Source organism: Rhinopithecus roxellana, chromosome 5, assembly GCF_007565055.1.
Source record: "Rhinopithecus roxellana isolate Shanxi Qingling chromosome 5, ASM756505v1, whole genome shotgun sequence".
NCBI classification, from domain to species: domain Eukaryota; kingdom Metazoa; phylum Chordata; class Mammalia; order Primates; family Cercopithecidae; genus Rhinopithecus; species Rhinopithecus roxellana.
Window position 1 is genome coordinate 83,909,644 of NC_044553.1, and position 18,137 is coordinate 83,927,780.

Below are 18,137 nucleotides of genomic sequence, written 5' to 3' on the forward strand. Positions count from 1 at the left end.
TCCCAAGAAATTCCTTTCCATTGCCTCACCCCGCCCCCTTTCCTAGGGTGCCGACCTGTCCAGACCAAGGTTCCCTGGAAAATAAAAAATGCATGCTCTTCGGGTTTTCTCGCGTCCCTTCTCCAGCCCCCTCCCACCCCGGGATTTGGAGCGCGCGTGGGAGCGCAATAACGGTGGCGGGGAACGGGTCCAATCCCAGCGGCTCCTGGGGCTCCCGAGCGCCCTGCCACTCAGTCCCCCAGCTCGGGGAGGCGTCTCCCGGCTTCGGTCCCGTTCAGCTTAAGCTGGCGTCACATGAACCGTGGGGGAATGGGCACCACGGGAGTGGGCGGGGGTGTGCGCGCTGGGAGGGGGCCGCCCAGTCCACCTATATGTGCCGCAGCCTGGCTGACGGATGCCAGGAATTCCCAATGAGAGGCGATGGGGGGAAGTTTGGGCAACTCGGCCTGGCCAATGGAGAGCCTCGGGAGGGCTCTGCCCCTTCCCCCCGCCCCCGCCCGCCTCGCCTCCCGCAGCGCAAGTGTGTCCGCCTAGCTCAGTGTGCGTGGAGATTAGTTAGGTCCAAGCGCCCGCCCAGAGGCAGGCAGTCCGCGAGCTCAGCCGCCGCTCTCGCCGCCAGTAGCAGCCTTCGCCAGCAGCGCCGCGGCGGAACCGGGCGCAGGGGAGCGAGCCCGGCCCCGCCAGCCCAGCCCAGCCCTACTCCCTCCCCACGCCAGGGCAGCCGCCGTTGCTCAGAGAGAAGGTGGAGGAAGAAATCCAGCCCCTAGCACGCGCGCACCATCATGGACCATTATGATTCTCAGCAAACCAACGATTACATGCAGCCAGAAGAGGACTGGGACCGGGACCTGCTCCTGGACCCGGCCTGGGAGAAGCAGCAGAGAAAGGTTAGCAGCTGCCCCCGCCCACCGCAGCCCCCAGCCCCCAGCCCCCAGCCCCCAGCCCCCAGCCCCGACCAGCTCTGCCCGCCGGGCTCTAGGATCCGGGCTCTGAACCGGTTCCGGGCGCGCACGGGAGGGGGCGGGGGCGGCGCGACCGCTGCGAGGTGGGGTGTTGGGTTACAGGCGCCTGGCGGAAGCGGGAGCGCCCCTGCCCCGGAGCCCGCGAACGCTGGGCCGGACCGCGGGGAGGTGGCGCCGCCGGCGGGCAGGTCTCCTTGGGGGTCCGTGGTCCAGGCCACCCTGCGGCTGCTGCAACCATCCCCGCGTGGGCTGTGCGCGGGGGCGGTGCTCCTCAGGCTGGGGCTGAGACCCCGGCTCTGGGCTGCTTGCCCCGGATCGATTTTCCCTTTTCTTCCGCCCCCGGCCACCTCTCCATATGGCGTGCGGTGGCCGCGCCGCTTCCTGGGCCGCCCTGGGTTCAACCTGAGCGGCGGGCCGCCCGGGACCCTGCGGCCCCCCAGGCCGAGGGGAGAGCACCGGAGAGATCTGCGGCCGCCTCCAGATCTGTCTAGAGAAGGACCAGCTGGAGTGCGTCTGGGGCCGAGAAAACTGGGGGGCGTACGCTGGCTCCCCCGCGGGCCTGTTGGAGGCGGAGTCAGGACTGCAGACCGTTTGATTGCTTAACTCAGTGGGTTGGAAGCTGTAAGACCCACATGGGCTTGCGTCTACGTCCTGCCCCTCCGACCCCCGGGAAAGGTGGGCAGCTCGGTTCGAGTTGAGGGGCTCCAGAACGAGGGTCTGTCTTAGGGGATATTTGGGGCCAGTCACTGGGGATCCCTACTTAGCCACGGAACTGCTTCCCAGGCAGGCGCGGTGTGCCGGGTGCGCGCCCCGCCATGGGAGCTGGGCTCCGAGTTGGCGATGGGACCCGGGCACAGTGGCCAGTGGCAGGAAGAGGTCAGAAACCACTCGTGGTGGTTGGGGGAGGGCGCCTCAACCCTGCCGCTGCTTCCTGCCTGCGCGGTGAGCCCGTGCCCCCAGGCGGCCACGTACCCTGAATACCCCTTTCCCTCCCCCTCCTCCCGGCTGCCCGCTTCCATCCGGTCCCTCCCCGTTTCATACCCTCCCCCCCACCCCCCTACACCCCCCCGGCTGATCTGGGAATGGGGTTTGGGGTGGGGGGGACAGGATGGCGCGTCCCTTTGGATAGTGCGGTTAGGGCTGGGCTTGAGGGAGAACGCTCATGTCCAAAAATGGTAACATTCATTCCCTTTTTTAAACTTAAAAGGGGGGTAGTTTATAGAGCCGACTGAAGTTTTTTTTTTTCAGCCAAAGGCATCCTGTATTAGCTCACTCAGGAATCCCAGGCCCTGAAACGGAGCCCTTTTACTCACTTCGTCAGACAGGCAGAGGTAATCTAAAACACACACAATGGGATTCCTCAAAGCAGGACGACCTGGGCCACGGTGCCTAAGGCCTATGCAAGGCTGGGCCCTATACAGCGACATCGGTCATCGGTCATCTAATCGGACATGGAAAGGTCCCCTGACTTCGAACTGACTTCTTTGTAATGTGCCAGTTGCTTAAACTCCCCCTCTTCCTGTCATCTTCCTAGTAAGAGCTGAGGACTGGGGGAGCTGCAGACAGTCCCCCACTCACTTGGCTAATTTCCTGGGACCATGGGTGCTGTGGGTGGAACTGAAAAGTGAGTGGGTAATTTGGAGATCCCTATGGGGCACCACACAGAAGGCTCTTTAATAATTTCAGGGTGAAGCCTTCTTGCGAATGGATTTTAAATTAGAAGTGAGGTTAGGATGGTGGATTGGGGTCTTCCTTGGGGTTTAGAAGCAAAAGAGAAATCCCTGCTTAGGGAGCACCTGCTTTGGGCCTAGGAGGGGCAGGAGTAACAGAGCTGCCCAGGAACTAGGCCCCAGGAACTGCCCAGGAAAAGGACTGTGAGACCAAGTTCCTGGGGGACAGACACTGAGCACCGGCCTGAACATAGTATTTAATATTTCTGAATGAATGAATATATTAAATGCAGTTGGGGAGAATATAGATTCCCAGGGCTCTGACCTGGGTGGCAGTGGGTGTGCCCCAGGCCTTTGGGCAGCCAGGTAGGAAGAGGTGGTCTGGGAAATTGGGTTATCCTGGAGGCAAACTCAACAGTGCCAAGAGCTGGCATTTGCTGATATGTGCCAGGCACTCACAAAGATGAGGAAACCAGGGCCAGAGAGGGGAAGTAACTAGCTCCAAGTCCAGACTGGTGTTTGGTGGGACTGGGGTGCAGCCATATTTGGGACTGGCAGCTTCCCCTCACTTTTCCCTCCTTGGCAAGGGAGGCAGGAAAGCTGGGCCTGGCAGCCAGAGCCAGAGCATCTCGGAACCAGGAGAGCGGACACGTGCTTTGGGCGGGGTTGATGAAGGGGCCACACAGAAGGAGCTCTGGGCCTGACTCGGAAGATTCAGATCCACATTTTTTTTGTTTCCTGTTAATTCTCTAGATTATCTTTCGTGGGCCTTAGTGTGCAGAATTTCTGGCCTGCCTGGTTCTCAGCAGGTTGATATTAAGGAGGTAGTATTACAGGTGAGGGATAAGACTTAAGGTAAACGTGTTGCTTTTGACACTCTTTCTACTGACTGGGAGGCAGGGTTTGTGTGGGACCAGAGTCCACAAGTGGACAGAGGCTGATGGTTCCAGAGGAGGCAGGGAGTGAGTGTGAGGAGGGGAAGAGGAGGACACAGTGTAAAGGGATACAAAGGTCACCTGGTAGAAGGCAGAAGGCCCTCTTTTTAGCTTTGGTGCAGCCATGGCGATTTGTGAGACTTTGGGCAAGTCTTTCCATTTCATTGAGCTTTTATTATTAGATCATTCAGCAAATACTTTGTGAGCACTCATTCTGGGCCAGACACAGTTCCAGGTATTAGGGATGGGGCACTGAGCAAGACAGACTAAGCTCCCGTTCTTGTGGCACTTTCATTAGGTTTCCTCTCTGTAAATGGGATGCATTTCTGCCCACGGAGCCCTCAGGACTCTTCTGGGGAATCAGGTTAAATGACGCATTGAGAAATGCTTCCTTGGTGAAAGTATGGCCTGATGTGGATGCAGGGAGAAGTCTGTGCAGGCAGGAGGCATGACTCAAGAAGCTGCACTGGCTTGGCCGAGGCTTGTCCCTCTTTCAAAGAATGCTTTGGTGCGGAGTTCATGGGCTGGTCGCCATGCCTCCAGACACAAAATGCAGTTATCTTCCAGATAGAGCACGTGGATTAGAGGCACTCCTCTCCTTTTCCAGCTTTCATAATCTTCCTGGTCTTTGAGGCTGGGCTCTGAAGTTGCTTTTCCTAGGAGTTGCTGTTATTTTCAGGGTGACTGCGGCCCCCAGTTTTCTTCCTTATGTAATTTTGCTCATGTTCTTAGGTGTATGTGTGTACCCAGTGTAGGTCAAGCTGGAGAGAGCATCAACTTGGAGTAGGATCCTGGCTCTATAATTTTCAGGCTTGTGACCTTGGGCAAGTTCCTCTACAAGTCTCCAATTCCCTACTTATAAAAAAGAGCTAATACCCACCTTGCTGGCTTGATGAGAACAGATATGTAAATGGTAGCTTCTGCTGTTAAATTTTATTTTCTCTCTTCCTTCTCAAGTCCTGGAGATTCTGGTTTAATGTGTGTTTCTACAGGTGCCAGCCTGTGGCCTTTTACGTGTAGGAACTTAATCAATACTTGTTGAGCTAATGGATGTTGAAACAGAGAGGCAGCGTTGGCAGGTGAAAAGAGGTGGTTGTGAATAAGGCCCACATCCCCATTCAGCAGACAGGTGAGGATAGGTCACAGGAAGAGGGGACATGTTGTTTGCACTTCCTTCTGGACAGCTAGGCTGTTGCAGGAGCTAGCCAAGGCCACCAGTCAAGGTGGAGGACTACAGTGAGAGGAGGATCTGCTGTAAAAGAGTTTACCTGGGGAGAGATGGGACATCCAAAACCAGGGTGATGCCTTGTAGAAATAAAACCAGAAAGAGGAGAGGATTGGCTGTCCTCCCCATTCTTAGGCCCCTCCCTGTTCTGCACTCCTTGCAGCTTCACCCCATGCAGTGTCCGTGGAGGCAGGGACCCAGCCTGTCCTGTTCTCTGCTGAATTCCTAGTGCTGAGCACAGGGGCAGGCCTGCTGTAGGTGGCCTGATCTAGGACTGTCTCTGAAAAATGGAATAAATGGCATCATGCGTGGCTCCCAACTTCAGGCTTGGGGTCGGGGAAGGCAATGAAATGCTTTATGTTCAGATAACCACCTATCCTGGGGGCTGTCCCAGACTCTGCAGATAAATGTGTGCTGGGTGCACCGTGAGTCCAAATCTTGGTGCCCCTGTTGACTGTTGAGATCTTGGCAAGTCAGCTTACCTGCTGTGTGCCTGACGATATCAATGGGGAAATGGGGATAATAATAGTTCTTGCCTGATAGAGTTGTGTGGAGGTTTAAATGAAGCAATGTATATAGGGATTTAGCACAGCACCTAGCATATAGTGAGTGCTCAGTAAATGTTATTTGGAGGAACCGGAATTTCTATGGTCTTTACCCAATAGGCTTTGAGATAAGCCATAGTATATAAACCCATCTTTGCAGGAGCCAAGGTTGTTTAGGGGTGTACAGGAGTTGTGTTGTCCTTGATGTCTGACCTTAACCTCTGTGATTGCTCAATCTCTTCACCTGTGGAATAAGGTAGCCTTCCTTGCCTACCGTACTCCCTGGGTATGGGGATGAAGGGTGGATGTTAAAGTACTTAAAAAACAAACAACCCCACCATGTCAGCTTATATAGGGAAAATGGCCACACGGTAGGAATTCCCTGTAAGTGATTTAACTCTGGATGTCTTCAGGCTGAGGCATTCCTTTTTTTTTTTTTTTTTTTTTTTTTTTTTTTTTTTGAGACGGAGTCTCGCTTTGTCGCCCAGGCTGGAGTGCAGGGCCGCGATCTTGGCTCATTGCTACCTCCATTTCCCAGGTTCAAGCAATTCCCTGGCCTCAGCCTCCCTAGTAGCTGGGATTACAGGCACGCACTACCACGCCTGGCTAATTTTTGTATTTTTAGTAGAGATGGGGTTTCTCCATGTTGGCCAGGCTGGTCTTGATCTCCTGACCTCATGATCCGCCAGCCTTAGACTCCCATAGTGCTGGGATTACAGGCATGAGCCATCGCCCCCGGCCCGGGCTGAGGCATTCTTTGGGCCCTACCCATCCCTCCCAGCAGTGAACCCAGCCCTGCTTTATCTGAGCATCTGATGTGTCTCCTTCTCCAAACCTTGCCCCATTGGTTGGCGAAGTGATTGACAAAGCTTGAGGAGAGGTGGACTGGGGAATAGGGCTGCAGAGGCCAGCTGGCCTCAGACCAGGCACGTGGGGGCTGCTTCTGGCTGCCACCCAGGCTGCGGTAAGACAGGCAGGTGTGAGGAGGCCTGGTGAGCCCTGAGAACCAGATTTTCCAGTTTTGAGAAATGGTGGTACTCCAAGGGGCTGCTGAAGTCACCGGACACTGGAGTTTGGTTTGGAGGAGAATGAGGCTAGCAGCTCCTGTAAGATGCATGGCTACCACCTTCTCAAGAGGAAGAGGAGGAACCTCCCTCCCTTCAGTCTGACTTCTGGGGAGGTGCTGCAGGCTCTGCAGGCTGTGTTGGACTTGGACACCCCTTTTCATCTGCTCGAGGAAGGCCTGGGGCTGGGCACCTGGCTGGGGCCATAAACCATCAGTCTGGCTCAAAGACTTGTCATACAAGACCTGGGGGCCTGGAGCCAGGGTGGGGCAGCTGGAGCCTGAGATGTGGCCTAGTCACAGATGTGCTATGGTGGGTCTCTGGGAAAGAGCCCAGCCCTTAATAGGGTGAGAATATGGATGGTTCCTCCTCATGGAGGCAATCAGTAGATGTTCATTAAACCCCTGTTAGGTATCAGATGCTCTGCTTGCTGTGTGGAGTGTGGAAATGATGGTTTAGGTAGATAGGGAACCAGAAAGATGCAGAATTGCAACAGGCTCTGCCAATAATGGCCATTGGCAGAAGCTTGTGGAATAGGATCTGCACTCAAAGGAAGGCGGTTCTGCTGGGAGCCTTACCTTTCTCTGGCATTTCAGCTGCATGTATGTGTGCGTGCGTATGTGTGCGTGTGTGTGTGATGTAGAACAGAGGTGCGGAGAGGGGAGATGCCTGAAAGGGCAGAGCAGAGCAACAGTGACTATCCTTGCTGGGGAACACCCCCTCCCATTACTCTCCCTTATCATTCTTCTATTATAGTTTTAAATTTGTGTTTTATAGAGATGGGGGTTTCGCTATGTTGCCCAGGCTGATCTTGAACTCTTGGCCCCCAGTCGTCCTCCTGCCTCAGCCTCCCAAAGTGCTGGGATTATAGGCGTGAGCCACTATGCCTAGCTTCATTGTTCTTTTCCATTTGTTTTGCCCCTCCCAGAGCTGACCTCTCACCTTTCTGTCCAGGCCTTCTGGACAGGTCACAGACCAGACTCTCAAGGCCACACCTCTGTACAGATTGTTGGGATCATCCCAGCCGGTTAATCCCACCTGAGCTGCCTCCATGTGTAACCCACCTATGGTTTTCCTGGGCTTGGTATGGAGCCAAAGCGCACCTTCTCCACCAGCCCTGCTTTTATGCCCTCTTTAGAGTACACAGAGAGGTGTTGGTAGGCCATGTCTCTGCAAGAGGGGCCTGTGGGTTGGGCTGAGTTACTCACCATGGACACTGATGGGGTCCTGGAACCCGTCAACTGAGTTGGTTTGGGCAGTTCTAGTCTGCACCTCCCCGGAGAGGTCACGGCAGAGAGGCCGGGGCAGAGGAAACCCACTGAGCCTGCTTACTTAGTTCTGGCAGATGGGTCAGCCCCCACTGCACTCATGATTCAGTTTAGCCCAGGGTTCTGGCTCCATCTCCCGTGGTGCCAGTGCAGGTGGCCTCCTAAGTACTGTTTGGCCAAACCTGGCTCTGACTGAGGCAAGGAGCCTTAGGAGTGGTGGGGACAGGAGATATAGTAAACCAGGGCTCAGAGCCACCCCGGAAACCCTCCTTCCTCCTTCTTCATGCATGACCAAGGTTTCTGTATTCATCCATTCTCACGCTTCTAATAAAGACATACCCAAGACTGGGTAATTTATAAAGCAAAGAGGTTTCATTGACTCATGGTTCAGCATGGCTGTGGAGGCCTCAGGAAATTTAAAATCATGGCGGAAGGGGAAGCAAACATGTCCTTCTTTACATGGCTGCAGGATGGAGAAGTGCAGAGCGAAGGTGGGGAAAAGCCCTTTATAAAACCATTGTATCTTGTGAGAACTCACTATCATGAGAACAGCACGTGGGTAACCACCCCCATGATTCAATTACCTCCCACCGGGTCCCTCCCGTGACACATGGGGATTATGGGAGCTACAGTTGAAGATGAGGTTTGGGTGGGAACACAGCCAAACCATACCTGTTTCCCACCTATCCCCAGGCTGGGCATCAAGTCGAGGCTCCCAGGAATCCATCCTTCTCAGCAGATGGGGGGAAACTCATGGAGAGTGTTGCTCAGGCTCTCCCTTCCCTGCCTTTCTTGCTTTCCCTCCTTTCATGTCATCCCAGGGGGTTATCTGGCAGGTGAGTGTGGTTATCTGGGCATGGGGAGTCTGGTCTAGTGATGGGCAGGCCCCAAAGCTGTGTGTGGCAACATTCATGACCCCAACTGGCCCCTTCTGTATGCACCATTCTGCCATGAAGTTAACAAAATTCCTTTTCTCATAATAATTCTAGTGGCTCCCCTTTTTGAGCACATGGTAATTATCAGCAACTGTCCTAAGGACTCTATATGCATGAGCGCATCTAACCCTGTGAGATGGATCCTCCTGTTATCCCATTTTGCAGATGAGAGAGCTGGCTCGGAGAAGCTGCAGAACTCCTCCAGGCCCACACAACCAGCAAGTGGTGGAGCTGGGATCTGAAGCCAGGCAGTCGGGCTCCAGCATTTGCACTTCTTCTCAACTTTGCTCTGCTGCTTATACAACAAATGCTTGCGTGGGTAGAACACTTAGCCCAAGACAAATATATACAAGCAAAACCCTGGTGATGGAAATGTTCTGGAATTGGATAGTAGTGGTGGTTTCACAGCCTTACAAATATACCTGAAACCAATGGATTGTACGTTTTAAAATGGTGACTTTTATGCCATGGAATTTTATCTCAATTTTTAAAAACCTAAGAAATTATTAACTAATATAACGAAGAAAATGACAATTGCTTGTCATCCCACCTCCAGAGGTAAACAAGCAGGATTTCTGATGGCTTCTGCCATCCTTGTCCCTCTTCCCTTGTTTGTATGTCCCCTCCTCTGTCATGCCCAGTGTTCAGAGCCGGGGTCCAGGTTCATGATGAATGAGAGGAGCCTGGAAGAGGAAGACAAGGGTGGGAGCTTTTGTAGAAAGCGGGATGTGGCTCTTTCCTTGGAAACTGACCAGAGTAGATCATAGATATGCACAGGCAAACAGAAGACTGGGTGGAGTGGGGAGAGGGTGGCCTTCATTTTCCAAGTCTCAGTCCAAGGGGAAAATTCCTTCCCAATCTCTGTCTATAAATCCTGTTGGCCTGGGATTGCTTCTCTCCATGTGCTCTCCCCAGGGTTGGCAGGGTGGGAGTCCACGTGAGGCAGCTTTCCTTAGGGTTGTAGGCAGGGGAAGGGGAGGGCAGGGTCAGGCTGCCCCCCAAAGAAGGCAGCTGTACCACTCTTGAAGGTTGCCTAGCAATCGTGGGGAAAGGTGACCTGGCCCACTACAGAGGTGGGAGGAGAATAAAAGACAGCCGAGGATGGAAATCGGGCGTACATTGCAGAGGATGCTGTTCCCCTGGAAACTGCCTCCTTGGTCCTTGGCTACAGCAGGGGTGGGGATCTGTTCTCCATTAAGAGGGAGTGGAGTCTTCCCTAGGCCTGTCACCCACAGGGCAGGGCTGGGGGACCTAGGGAAACCCTTCTTGCACATGAAGTGTATGTCAGACACGTATGTCAGTGGCTGCATTTAACGTTGACAACAGCCTTGTAAGATATGTGGGATGATGACACTTCATAGATGAAGATCCTGAGCTTCGAGATAGAGAACAACACACTCACAGCCACACAGGGAGAGAGGCCTGGAAATGAAGGTGCTGGTACCCTTCACCCTTAAAGGGAACCATTCATTTTGGTTCAAAACATTTCACAAGCCCAAGGTACTCGGAGGTAAATGTAAACACTGACCACCTCCTGGGGAGGGAAGAGAAGATGAGGGAAGGCTGGAAAGGTGTGTTACCTGTTTTATATCAACCAACCAACCAGCCAGCCAGTATTTATTAACAATGTCTTGGTTTTCCAAATAAGCACAAAGCCTAATAGTTCACACTGATTAAAGGCTGAATGGTTTGGATTACCTCCACCTGTCAAACAACTCTTTGGGGAAGGGACTGTTAGTTTTCTTGGTACAGACAGGGAAATGGAAGCCCAGAGAGGTTAAGTAACTTGCCCAAGATTAGGCAGATTGACCTCTGAACTCAGCTCTTAACCAGAAGTACAGACACACTCTTTGCTATTAGGAGTTTATGTTTGAATTGGGAGGCAAGGCTTATATAAAATTGAAATAAGAGAACAACTCATTGTGGCACATTTTTAACATTTATGCTTCCATGTGTGGCTTTCTCTCCAGTAATCACGGTGAACAAACTTGTGAGGTCTTATCCCCATTTTACATGCAGGGAAAGTAAGGCTCAGAAAGGTTAAGCGACTTTACCCGGCTTTCTGTAGCCTGGAAGTAGAGTTGGTTTTCAATCCAGGTCTTTGACAGGAGGGTCTGTGAGGGTTAAGGGGATGGACATAGGCCTCAGTGAAGGTACTTTTCTTGGTTTTGAAAGTAGTGAAGGATGCAAGTTGTATTTCTCTGTGTTTTTCAGTTGAAGCAGTAACTGTCAGGAATAGACTAAAGTCCCCTGAACTTGGAGGCCTCCCCAATCCCACGTTCCTGGTGGCCACTTCTGGTGCTGACCCCAGCTTTTGGGAGCTAGCTTCCCCTGCTTTAAGATTCAGCACCACCCTCCCCTTCTCTCTTGTTTTGGTTCCTTCAGTTTCACCTGTTCTGTCTGTCCTTCCCTTTAGAGAGTCTCTTCCTTTGTGGTCACCACGGGAACCAAACAGGCTTTGAACCAGGCAGCTGAGGCTCAGGTTTATTTTGATTTTAAAAGTCTGTGCACGTGAAACCTGTAACGTTTCAGGTTCTTGTTTAAGCCTTGAGACGATTTAGAAAATTGATGAGGGAGTGGGGGACTTAGGTTGGCTTTTGGCACTGCAGGGCTGGGGAGTTTTTGTGCCAGGTCAGAGAACAGCACCAAGTGGGGGGCAGTGCCATTTCCTGACCCCCAGCTTTGAACTTTCCAGGCCTAAATCAGAGGCCCCAAATGTTCACCTCGAGGTGGAAGAGCAGCTGGCTGGGGGAAGGGAGGCTCCTCCCTGTTACCTTGTTTTTCCTGTGTCTTGGTGGTGGGTGATGGTGGAGCTGGTTGGGAGCGTGGTCACAAGGCCTGTGATTGAGGCCAGGCCAGGGCTTGTAGGGGAGCATTTTTATGGGCCTGAAGATTTATTTTTTAAAAGCCATCTGCAAAGCTGATTATAATTGATGGGAGTGAGACAGCATCTGAGCTCTATTTTCAAATCATCTGTAGGTGAAATGACAGGAGGGGAGGCAACTTCAAGGTGGGTGGGCTCCTTTAGGCCGGTCCCCTAATGGAACTTGGCTTTCCAGGCTGGAAGAGGCACCAAGGCTTGCATGTGGGTGGGAGGGGATTGTTAAAATCAGGCTCTATCTTTTCTCCTTATGTCTGATGTGGAGATGTCCAATGCATAACAGCCTGTGGTTTGGGGATAGGGAAGAGGAGCTTTTAATTATTCTGAGTCAAGTCTCGACACCCCCAATATGAGGGCTTGGTCCAGGAAAAGGAGGGCAGCCTCCACCGAAGCCCTCTGTCTTGACACTTGTGTCTGTCAGGTCTGTGAGCATGGGGTGTCTGTCAGCGTTTGGCTGCATGTGTCTCTCTGGCTCCAAGAAGCCCCTCTGTTGTTTTTGGCCACGTCCTTGACCTTGGCAGAGGAGTGGCTCCTTTTTAAACGCCGCAGACATCCTCCAGATAATAGATAATGGCGCTTTCCAGTCAGTTCCCGATATTTTGTAAGGGCCTTTCTTTCCAGGAACCCAAAGTGCTTTTCCAGACTCGGCCCTGGGAGCTGGGAGATGCAGGAGGTGGCTTATGAATTGTGTTTTCCTGGAGGCAGGGAAATGGGGCCAGACCCCTGGTTTCCTGTCCTTCATTTCGGATACTGGTGGCTGGGGCTGCATGGAGGTGTCTTTGCATGCATGAAGCCCTGAGGCCTCTTATTAGAAATCTGCATATTTTCCCAACTTTAGCTCCAAATGAAGCTTTGCTTTGTAGCTTTCTCTCTTTCCTCTCTTTCTTTTCTTATATTTAGAGGTTCATTGTATGTAGTTTTTTTTAAGGAATACCACATTGGGGGCTCAGTTATATAGTGGGCCCATGTGCCACCCCCTCATTGAGGCTCCTTGGCACGGGCAAAGAGGCCACAGTAGCACCCAAAGGTGCCTGGCTGGAGGACCCGTACCCGACGCCTTTTCCCCAGAAGCCACTGGTTTGGAAGCAAGCTTACCTTAGGCCCATCTTGCTAGCCCAGGGACTGTTCTGGGAATATGGAGCTGAGCATCTGTGCATCCCCCTGACCCACCCCCAGCATTAGCCAGCCCTGGGACTGTGCTTTGGGCCAGGCACATTTCTAAGTGCTTTCAGATATTAATGTAATCCTCACAATACCCATATGGATGGCTTAGTGGGAGGTAAAGGACATTTGAGGGTATTTGGAAAGACCTGAAAGGTTCAGGTGGTTACAGCAAGTATTTCTAGATTTTCTGATCTTGAAGCCAGTTCACAAAGACCATGTTGGCTTCAGATTTTCATTTTCAGGAAAGAGTACCTTGTCGAGTTGAGGCCCCAGCATTCTCCCTTCCCTCACCGGAGTTAACCGCTGTTCCAAGCTTGGTGTTTTGTTCCTATACATTTCCTATACACTTCTTGCCTATGTAGCTGTCTGTATCTTTGTCCCTGTTTTAAAACTTTGTGTAGATGGGGTCATACCCAATGCATCACTTTGTTCATTGCTCCTTTCGCTCCCACCTCTCCTTTGCCGGGGAACTGTAAAGGTAGACCTGGTGGGAGCTCTGCCATCCCTGTTTTGTGGCTGAGACTGCTGAGTTCCAAAGCACTTGCCCAAGTCACACAGCTCCTTGTAGGTGGCAGGTGGGACTGAACCCAGCTTCCTGCCTCTGCGGTGGCGTTCGTATGTTACACCTGCCGCCCTGCACCCCGCCAGAGTTCAAAGACTTGCTGATGTTTGATGAGGGAGGGCAGGAGACGTCAGTCTCAGTGTCTTACTCTCTTCCCACCCACGCATGTGTGTGGCATCCGGTGTCCATACCTATGGGTCCCTGGTCCCTTGCTTGCTGCCCTCTTTTCCTGGGCTTGAGATTCAAGTTCTTAGGGACCTATGCCACGTTGCCATTTTTTTCACCTCCCAGGGTAATAGTTGTGCTTTTATTACTTCTTGATAAAGCAAATATGTCATGACGAAAAGCTATAGTGAATTTGGGAATGCTTCTAAATGAATTTATATTTTATGGCTCACAGCAGCCTCTTGCGCCATTTGGAAGCTGGTTGTGCTCTGCAAGACAAGAGACTGTGCTCTGGATACGAGGCTTGGGCTGCATGTAGAGTTTTGGAAGAGGCCAGATGTGGGGAGCCACGATGAGCCCCACTCTGCCAGGCCCGTTCCTGGACTCCGAGGACAGCAAGTGGGGTCCCGGTTGAGTGGCCCTTGTCCTTGCCTGATTTCCCTGCTCTTGCCTTCCTTATCTTCTGGCTCTCGGCCACTCAGCCGTTGCCTTGCCCAGTTAGTGCCTGAGCTAGGAGAGTCAGAAAGGACAGATGTATGGCAGCCTGCCTGCCTTCATCACACTTTCTTGGGGCACTGTTGTGAAACTCCTCTCTAAAGACATTTAGAGGATTCTCTGGGATGTCACTGATCTGTGACCGATCTGAGGCTCCTTCGATGATCAAAGGTGGATTTATGGAGTCTCCTGGGGTCCCCCTAGTAACTGACTCTCAGGAGCATCCTGATCAGCTCATCCTAGCCCCCCAAAGAGCAGGTAAGCAAGAATCAAGCTTGCACATACTAGGTATTCATCGAGTATCCAGTGTTGATGAACGGTGGTGATGAGGGCCTTTAGACAGGAGTGTGGCAGCTGTAGTCCCTCAGGAGACAACTGACAGATGCTGAGGGTCTGGGAGCCGGTGGTCTGAGTCACCAAGGACCACCCCAGAGATGAAGTTGATCCCTGGGGCCAGGGTAGAGGCCCAGTTGGCTCCTCGGGACTCAGAGGTGTGTCCTGGAATCAGAAGGAGGCCAGGGGCCAGGGAAGCTGGCCTTGTCATTGGGATGGGGTCACAGCCTAGGATGACCTCAGCCCCTGCCATGCTGCTCAGCACCCCTCTCTGAGCTGGTGCCTCCAATGGCAGGCAGGTTGGAGCTGGCACAGACCTCCCAGCTCCCTACCAGTCAGCCCAGCTGCATTTTTATCTTTGGCTAGCTGCCCATCAGATTCCAAGGTGCTGGCCATACTGACATGTCCCTCTGTACCCTGCCCCTTCCTCTCTGGAGGGTGGGGTTATTGCATTTGGCTGGGACCTGCCTCAGAAAATCACAGGGAATTTCTGGTCCTTTTGTGTGGGTTTGTGGACCTTAAAGGAATAAAACATGGGTCTTGGTTTTCCTTCTCCTTCCAGTCCCTCCACTGAGGGTTCTCTCTGGAGTGTTGGACGTCAGCAGCCCACTGCCTTTAGCCATAGTATCCCAAGGGGTGTGGATCTAGATAACTGTGGGGCCTCTAGCTTCCCAGCATGTGGGGTTCAGCAAAACTTTCACCTGCCTCCTGCTACCTTTCTGTTGGAACTTTGGGAGTAGCATTTGGGAGTGGGGATAGATGTGAAAAGACTGTCTTCTTTGATTTATTAGGCCAGAGAGCTGCTTGGCAGAAACCTATCTTGTCCCCCAGGAACAGAAAGAGTGGTCGTGTGTTAGGTACCAGGACCTCAGGAGACCTGAGGTCTTGTCCTAGTGCTGCCTGTGGCCACTTTGTGATGCTGGATAAGCCACACCCGAAACCACCTATAAACCGAGAAATTGGATGGTAGGATGGTGGTGAGGCTCTGTTCTTAAGGCTGTACTTGGATTATCATATGCAGATGATCTCTAAGGGTCTGGGGTGATGCCAACATTCTGTGTTTCTGCCCTCTTGGGGGACACTCTGCAGAGTCAAGCACTTCTTTTTTTAAAAACAAAATTGGTTATGTTTTTATTTTTTGAGAAAGGTCTCGCTCTGTCACCCAGGCTGGAGTGCAGTGACATGATCTTAGCCTCTACCTCCTGGGCTCAAGTGAGTCTCCCACCTCAGTCTCCCAAGTAGCTGGGCCCACAGGAGTGTGTCATCATGCCCGGATAATTTTATTTTTTTGTAGGGACAGGGTCTTGCTGTGTGACCCAGGCTGGTCTCTAACTTCTGGGCTTAAACAATCTCCTGCCTCCCAAAGTACTGGGATTACAGGCATGAGCCACCATACTTATCTGAGTCAGGCACTTCTAAAGGTGACCTTGCAGTTGACTCCTGGGCTTCGTAGCCTGGCCCTGAAGTTGACTATGCTGTGAACACAGCTTCTTTAGGAGCCCTCTGTGTCTCAGCTTTGAGGAATTTGTTCTCACCCTCTAGGGAGGGCGCAAGTGGGGCCAGGTGAATGTGCTTTCTTTATAGATAGACCCAGAAGCTAGTGCTCTTTGTGTCCTGGGCTCTGCATTCACTCTGTCTCTGGAAATACCTGCTTAGGGTGTGGTCCTGATTGGGAGGCTAGGTGCCTGGGGGAGGTGAGAGTCAGGGAGGCACTCTCCCTTGTTTGGTGTTGGTGAAGGGTACCTTAGCTCTGCCTTCTAGCCTGGGTGCTCCAGGTGTGTCTGGGGATGCTGGAGGTGGCTCAGGAGAACTGCAAGGTGGACTGATCATAATTGGTCCTTTGTGTAGGCTTGGCTGACCCACAGGCCTGGTGTGAGGAGGCTGCTTGCTTCTGGGCTCAGTGGGTCTGAAACACTGGCTGGAGCCAGGGAGCAAGGCTTTCAGTCTGGAATCTGCCCAAGGGACTGGTGTCAATAGGTAGCCTTGTCTTCCACTTGTTTATTTCCAGAGCCTAGCTCTGGCCCTTCTCTCCTTTGCAGCAGTTTGAGAAATCAATAGAATGCCCAAGCCAGAAGGGACCTGCACTGTCACCTACCCCTCTTCTCCCTCAGATAAAGGGATGTGGTCCATAGTGGTAATCTGATTTGTCCAAGGACACTCTGCCATGAGTTCATTCCTTGTGGGGCTAGCTTTGGTAAGGATTCTTTATTCTGGGTATACGTAAGCCATCTTCTGAAGTCATCCTTGCAGGTGGGCTCCAGAACACCTGCAGATAGATGCACATGGGGCAGGCCTCTGTATTCTGAAGGCAAATGAATCTGCTGGGGTTCTGGCTAGTGTGTGGGTGGTCAATTTCAGATGAATTTCACACATGCAGGCAGCTGTACCCTGCCAAGTTGGAGGTAGTGATCCACATGCGGGCCCTTACACTCTGATGTTCCTGAGACTGGCTCCTGCGTTTGCAGTTGAGGGAATGGAGAAATGAGCCTGCAGGACAGAGGTAGCCTGTTGGCTGTAGTGAACTTGGTATTAATAGCCAGCACTTATTACCGCGTGTCCAGCACTGTGCTAAGTCCATTACGTGCATTATACCAAGGAATCATCATAGTCGCCCTATGAGGAAAAGGTACTGTGACATTTTTAGTCCCACTTTACAGAAGGAACTGAGGCTTAGAGAGATGAAATATTTTCTCCCAACTCACAGCTTTTAGTGGGGCAGCTGGGCTTTGATTTCAGGGCTGCCTGGCCAGAGCGCACACTGCTAACCACTGTCCTAGTTGCTTCCTCTCTGCTGGGTCATTCCTTCTGGTGGTGAGCACCAGCTGTCAGCCCTGGCTGGAGAAGGGAGGCTCCTCATGAGAGATGGAGCTGAGTCTCCACCCTCCCGGGCCCCATACACTTCTCTCCTGACCCGTGCATTCCTGTGCACCAGGAAAGTGGCCCGTCTCTGGTCATGGAGACTGAAGTCCCAGCGCTGTATTGAGCAGTGGAGGTGGGGGTGGCTCAGGGTCAGGTGGAGGCTTTACGGAAAAGTCATAATGGTAGAGTGGAGGGTACCTGAATCCTGTTTTTTGAGGGAAAGTTGCCTTTAAGTTGGAGGGATGCTGTTGGCTTCCTGCAGCTCCTTGCTGCCTTTCGATGATGCCCCTGTGCATGGGAGCCTTCGAGTGTAGGTGGAATAGGCAGGGTTGGAAAGGCTCCCTGCTCCCCATAGTCCAGGAGAGGCAGTACTGGAGCCCCTTATTTGCTGTTCATCTTTGGTAGGTCAGCATAACCTTTATGTTACAAATGCCAATAGATGTTTAATTCCTGGGGTGGGATAAGGTAGCAAGCAATTTAGAATTTAATAAAATTACGAATTCATAAGGAGGTGATTCTTATTTCTTTCTTTATCCATGATGCATGTTAGTTGCATGAATAAATGAATGAATTTTTTTTCTTTTTTATTATACTTTAAGTTCTAGGGTACATGTGCACAACGTGCAGGTTTGTTACATATGTATGCATGTGTCATGTTGGTGTGCTGCACCCGTTAACTCGTCATTTACATTAGGTATATCTCCTAATGCTATCCCTCTCCCCTCCCCCCTCCCCACGACAGGCCCCGGTGTGTGATGTTCCTCTTCCTGTGTCCAAGTGTTCTCATTGAAATGAATGAATTTTTAAAAACTTATTATGGAAAATTCACACACAGGAGTAGAGAGAATAGTATAGTGATTTCCTGTGTACCCATTACTCAGTTTCAGCAGTTAACAACAGAATTGCCTGTAATATTTAACCATCTGGGCTGTTTTATTGGCACTGAGATTAGTGTGCTAGTGTGAACTGCAAGGAACTTCTCAAGTGAGAAGGGACGCGGAGAAGAAATGATACATAGTATGAATGAAACCTCATCTTTGTGGTGCTGCCATACTAGGCAAGTCGCAGGTGCTC

The 18,137-nt window shown here is 52.1% G+C and overlaps 1 protein-coding gene across 1 annotated transcript in view; it reads left to right on the forward strand.

Annotated features, from left to right (window-relative positions):
• The first annotated feature begins 205 nt into the window (after window positions 1-205).
• The window catches only part of ACTN1 (actinin alpha 1), a 106,490-nt gene continuing 88,558 nt past the window's right edge, over window positions 206-18,137 (forward strand). The window contains 1 exon segment of the mRNA XM_030931528.1: window positions 206-887. Coding sequence (XP_030787388.1) covers window positions 783-887 — 105 coding nt within the window. The 5' untranslated portion in view covers window positions 206-782.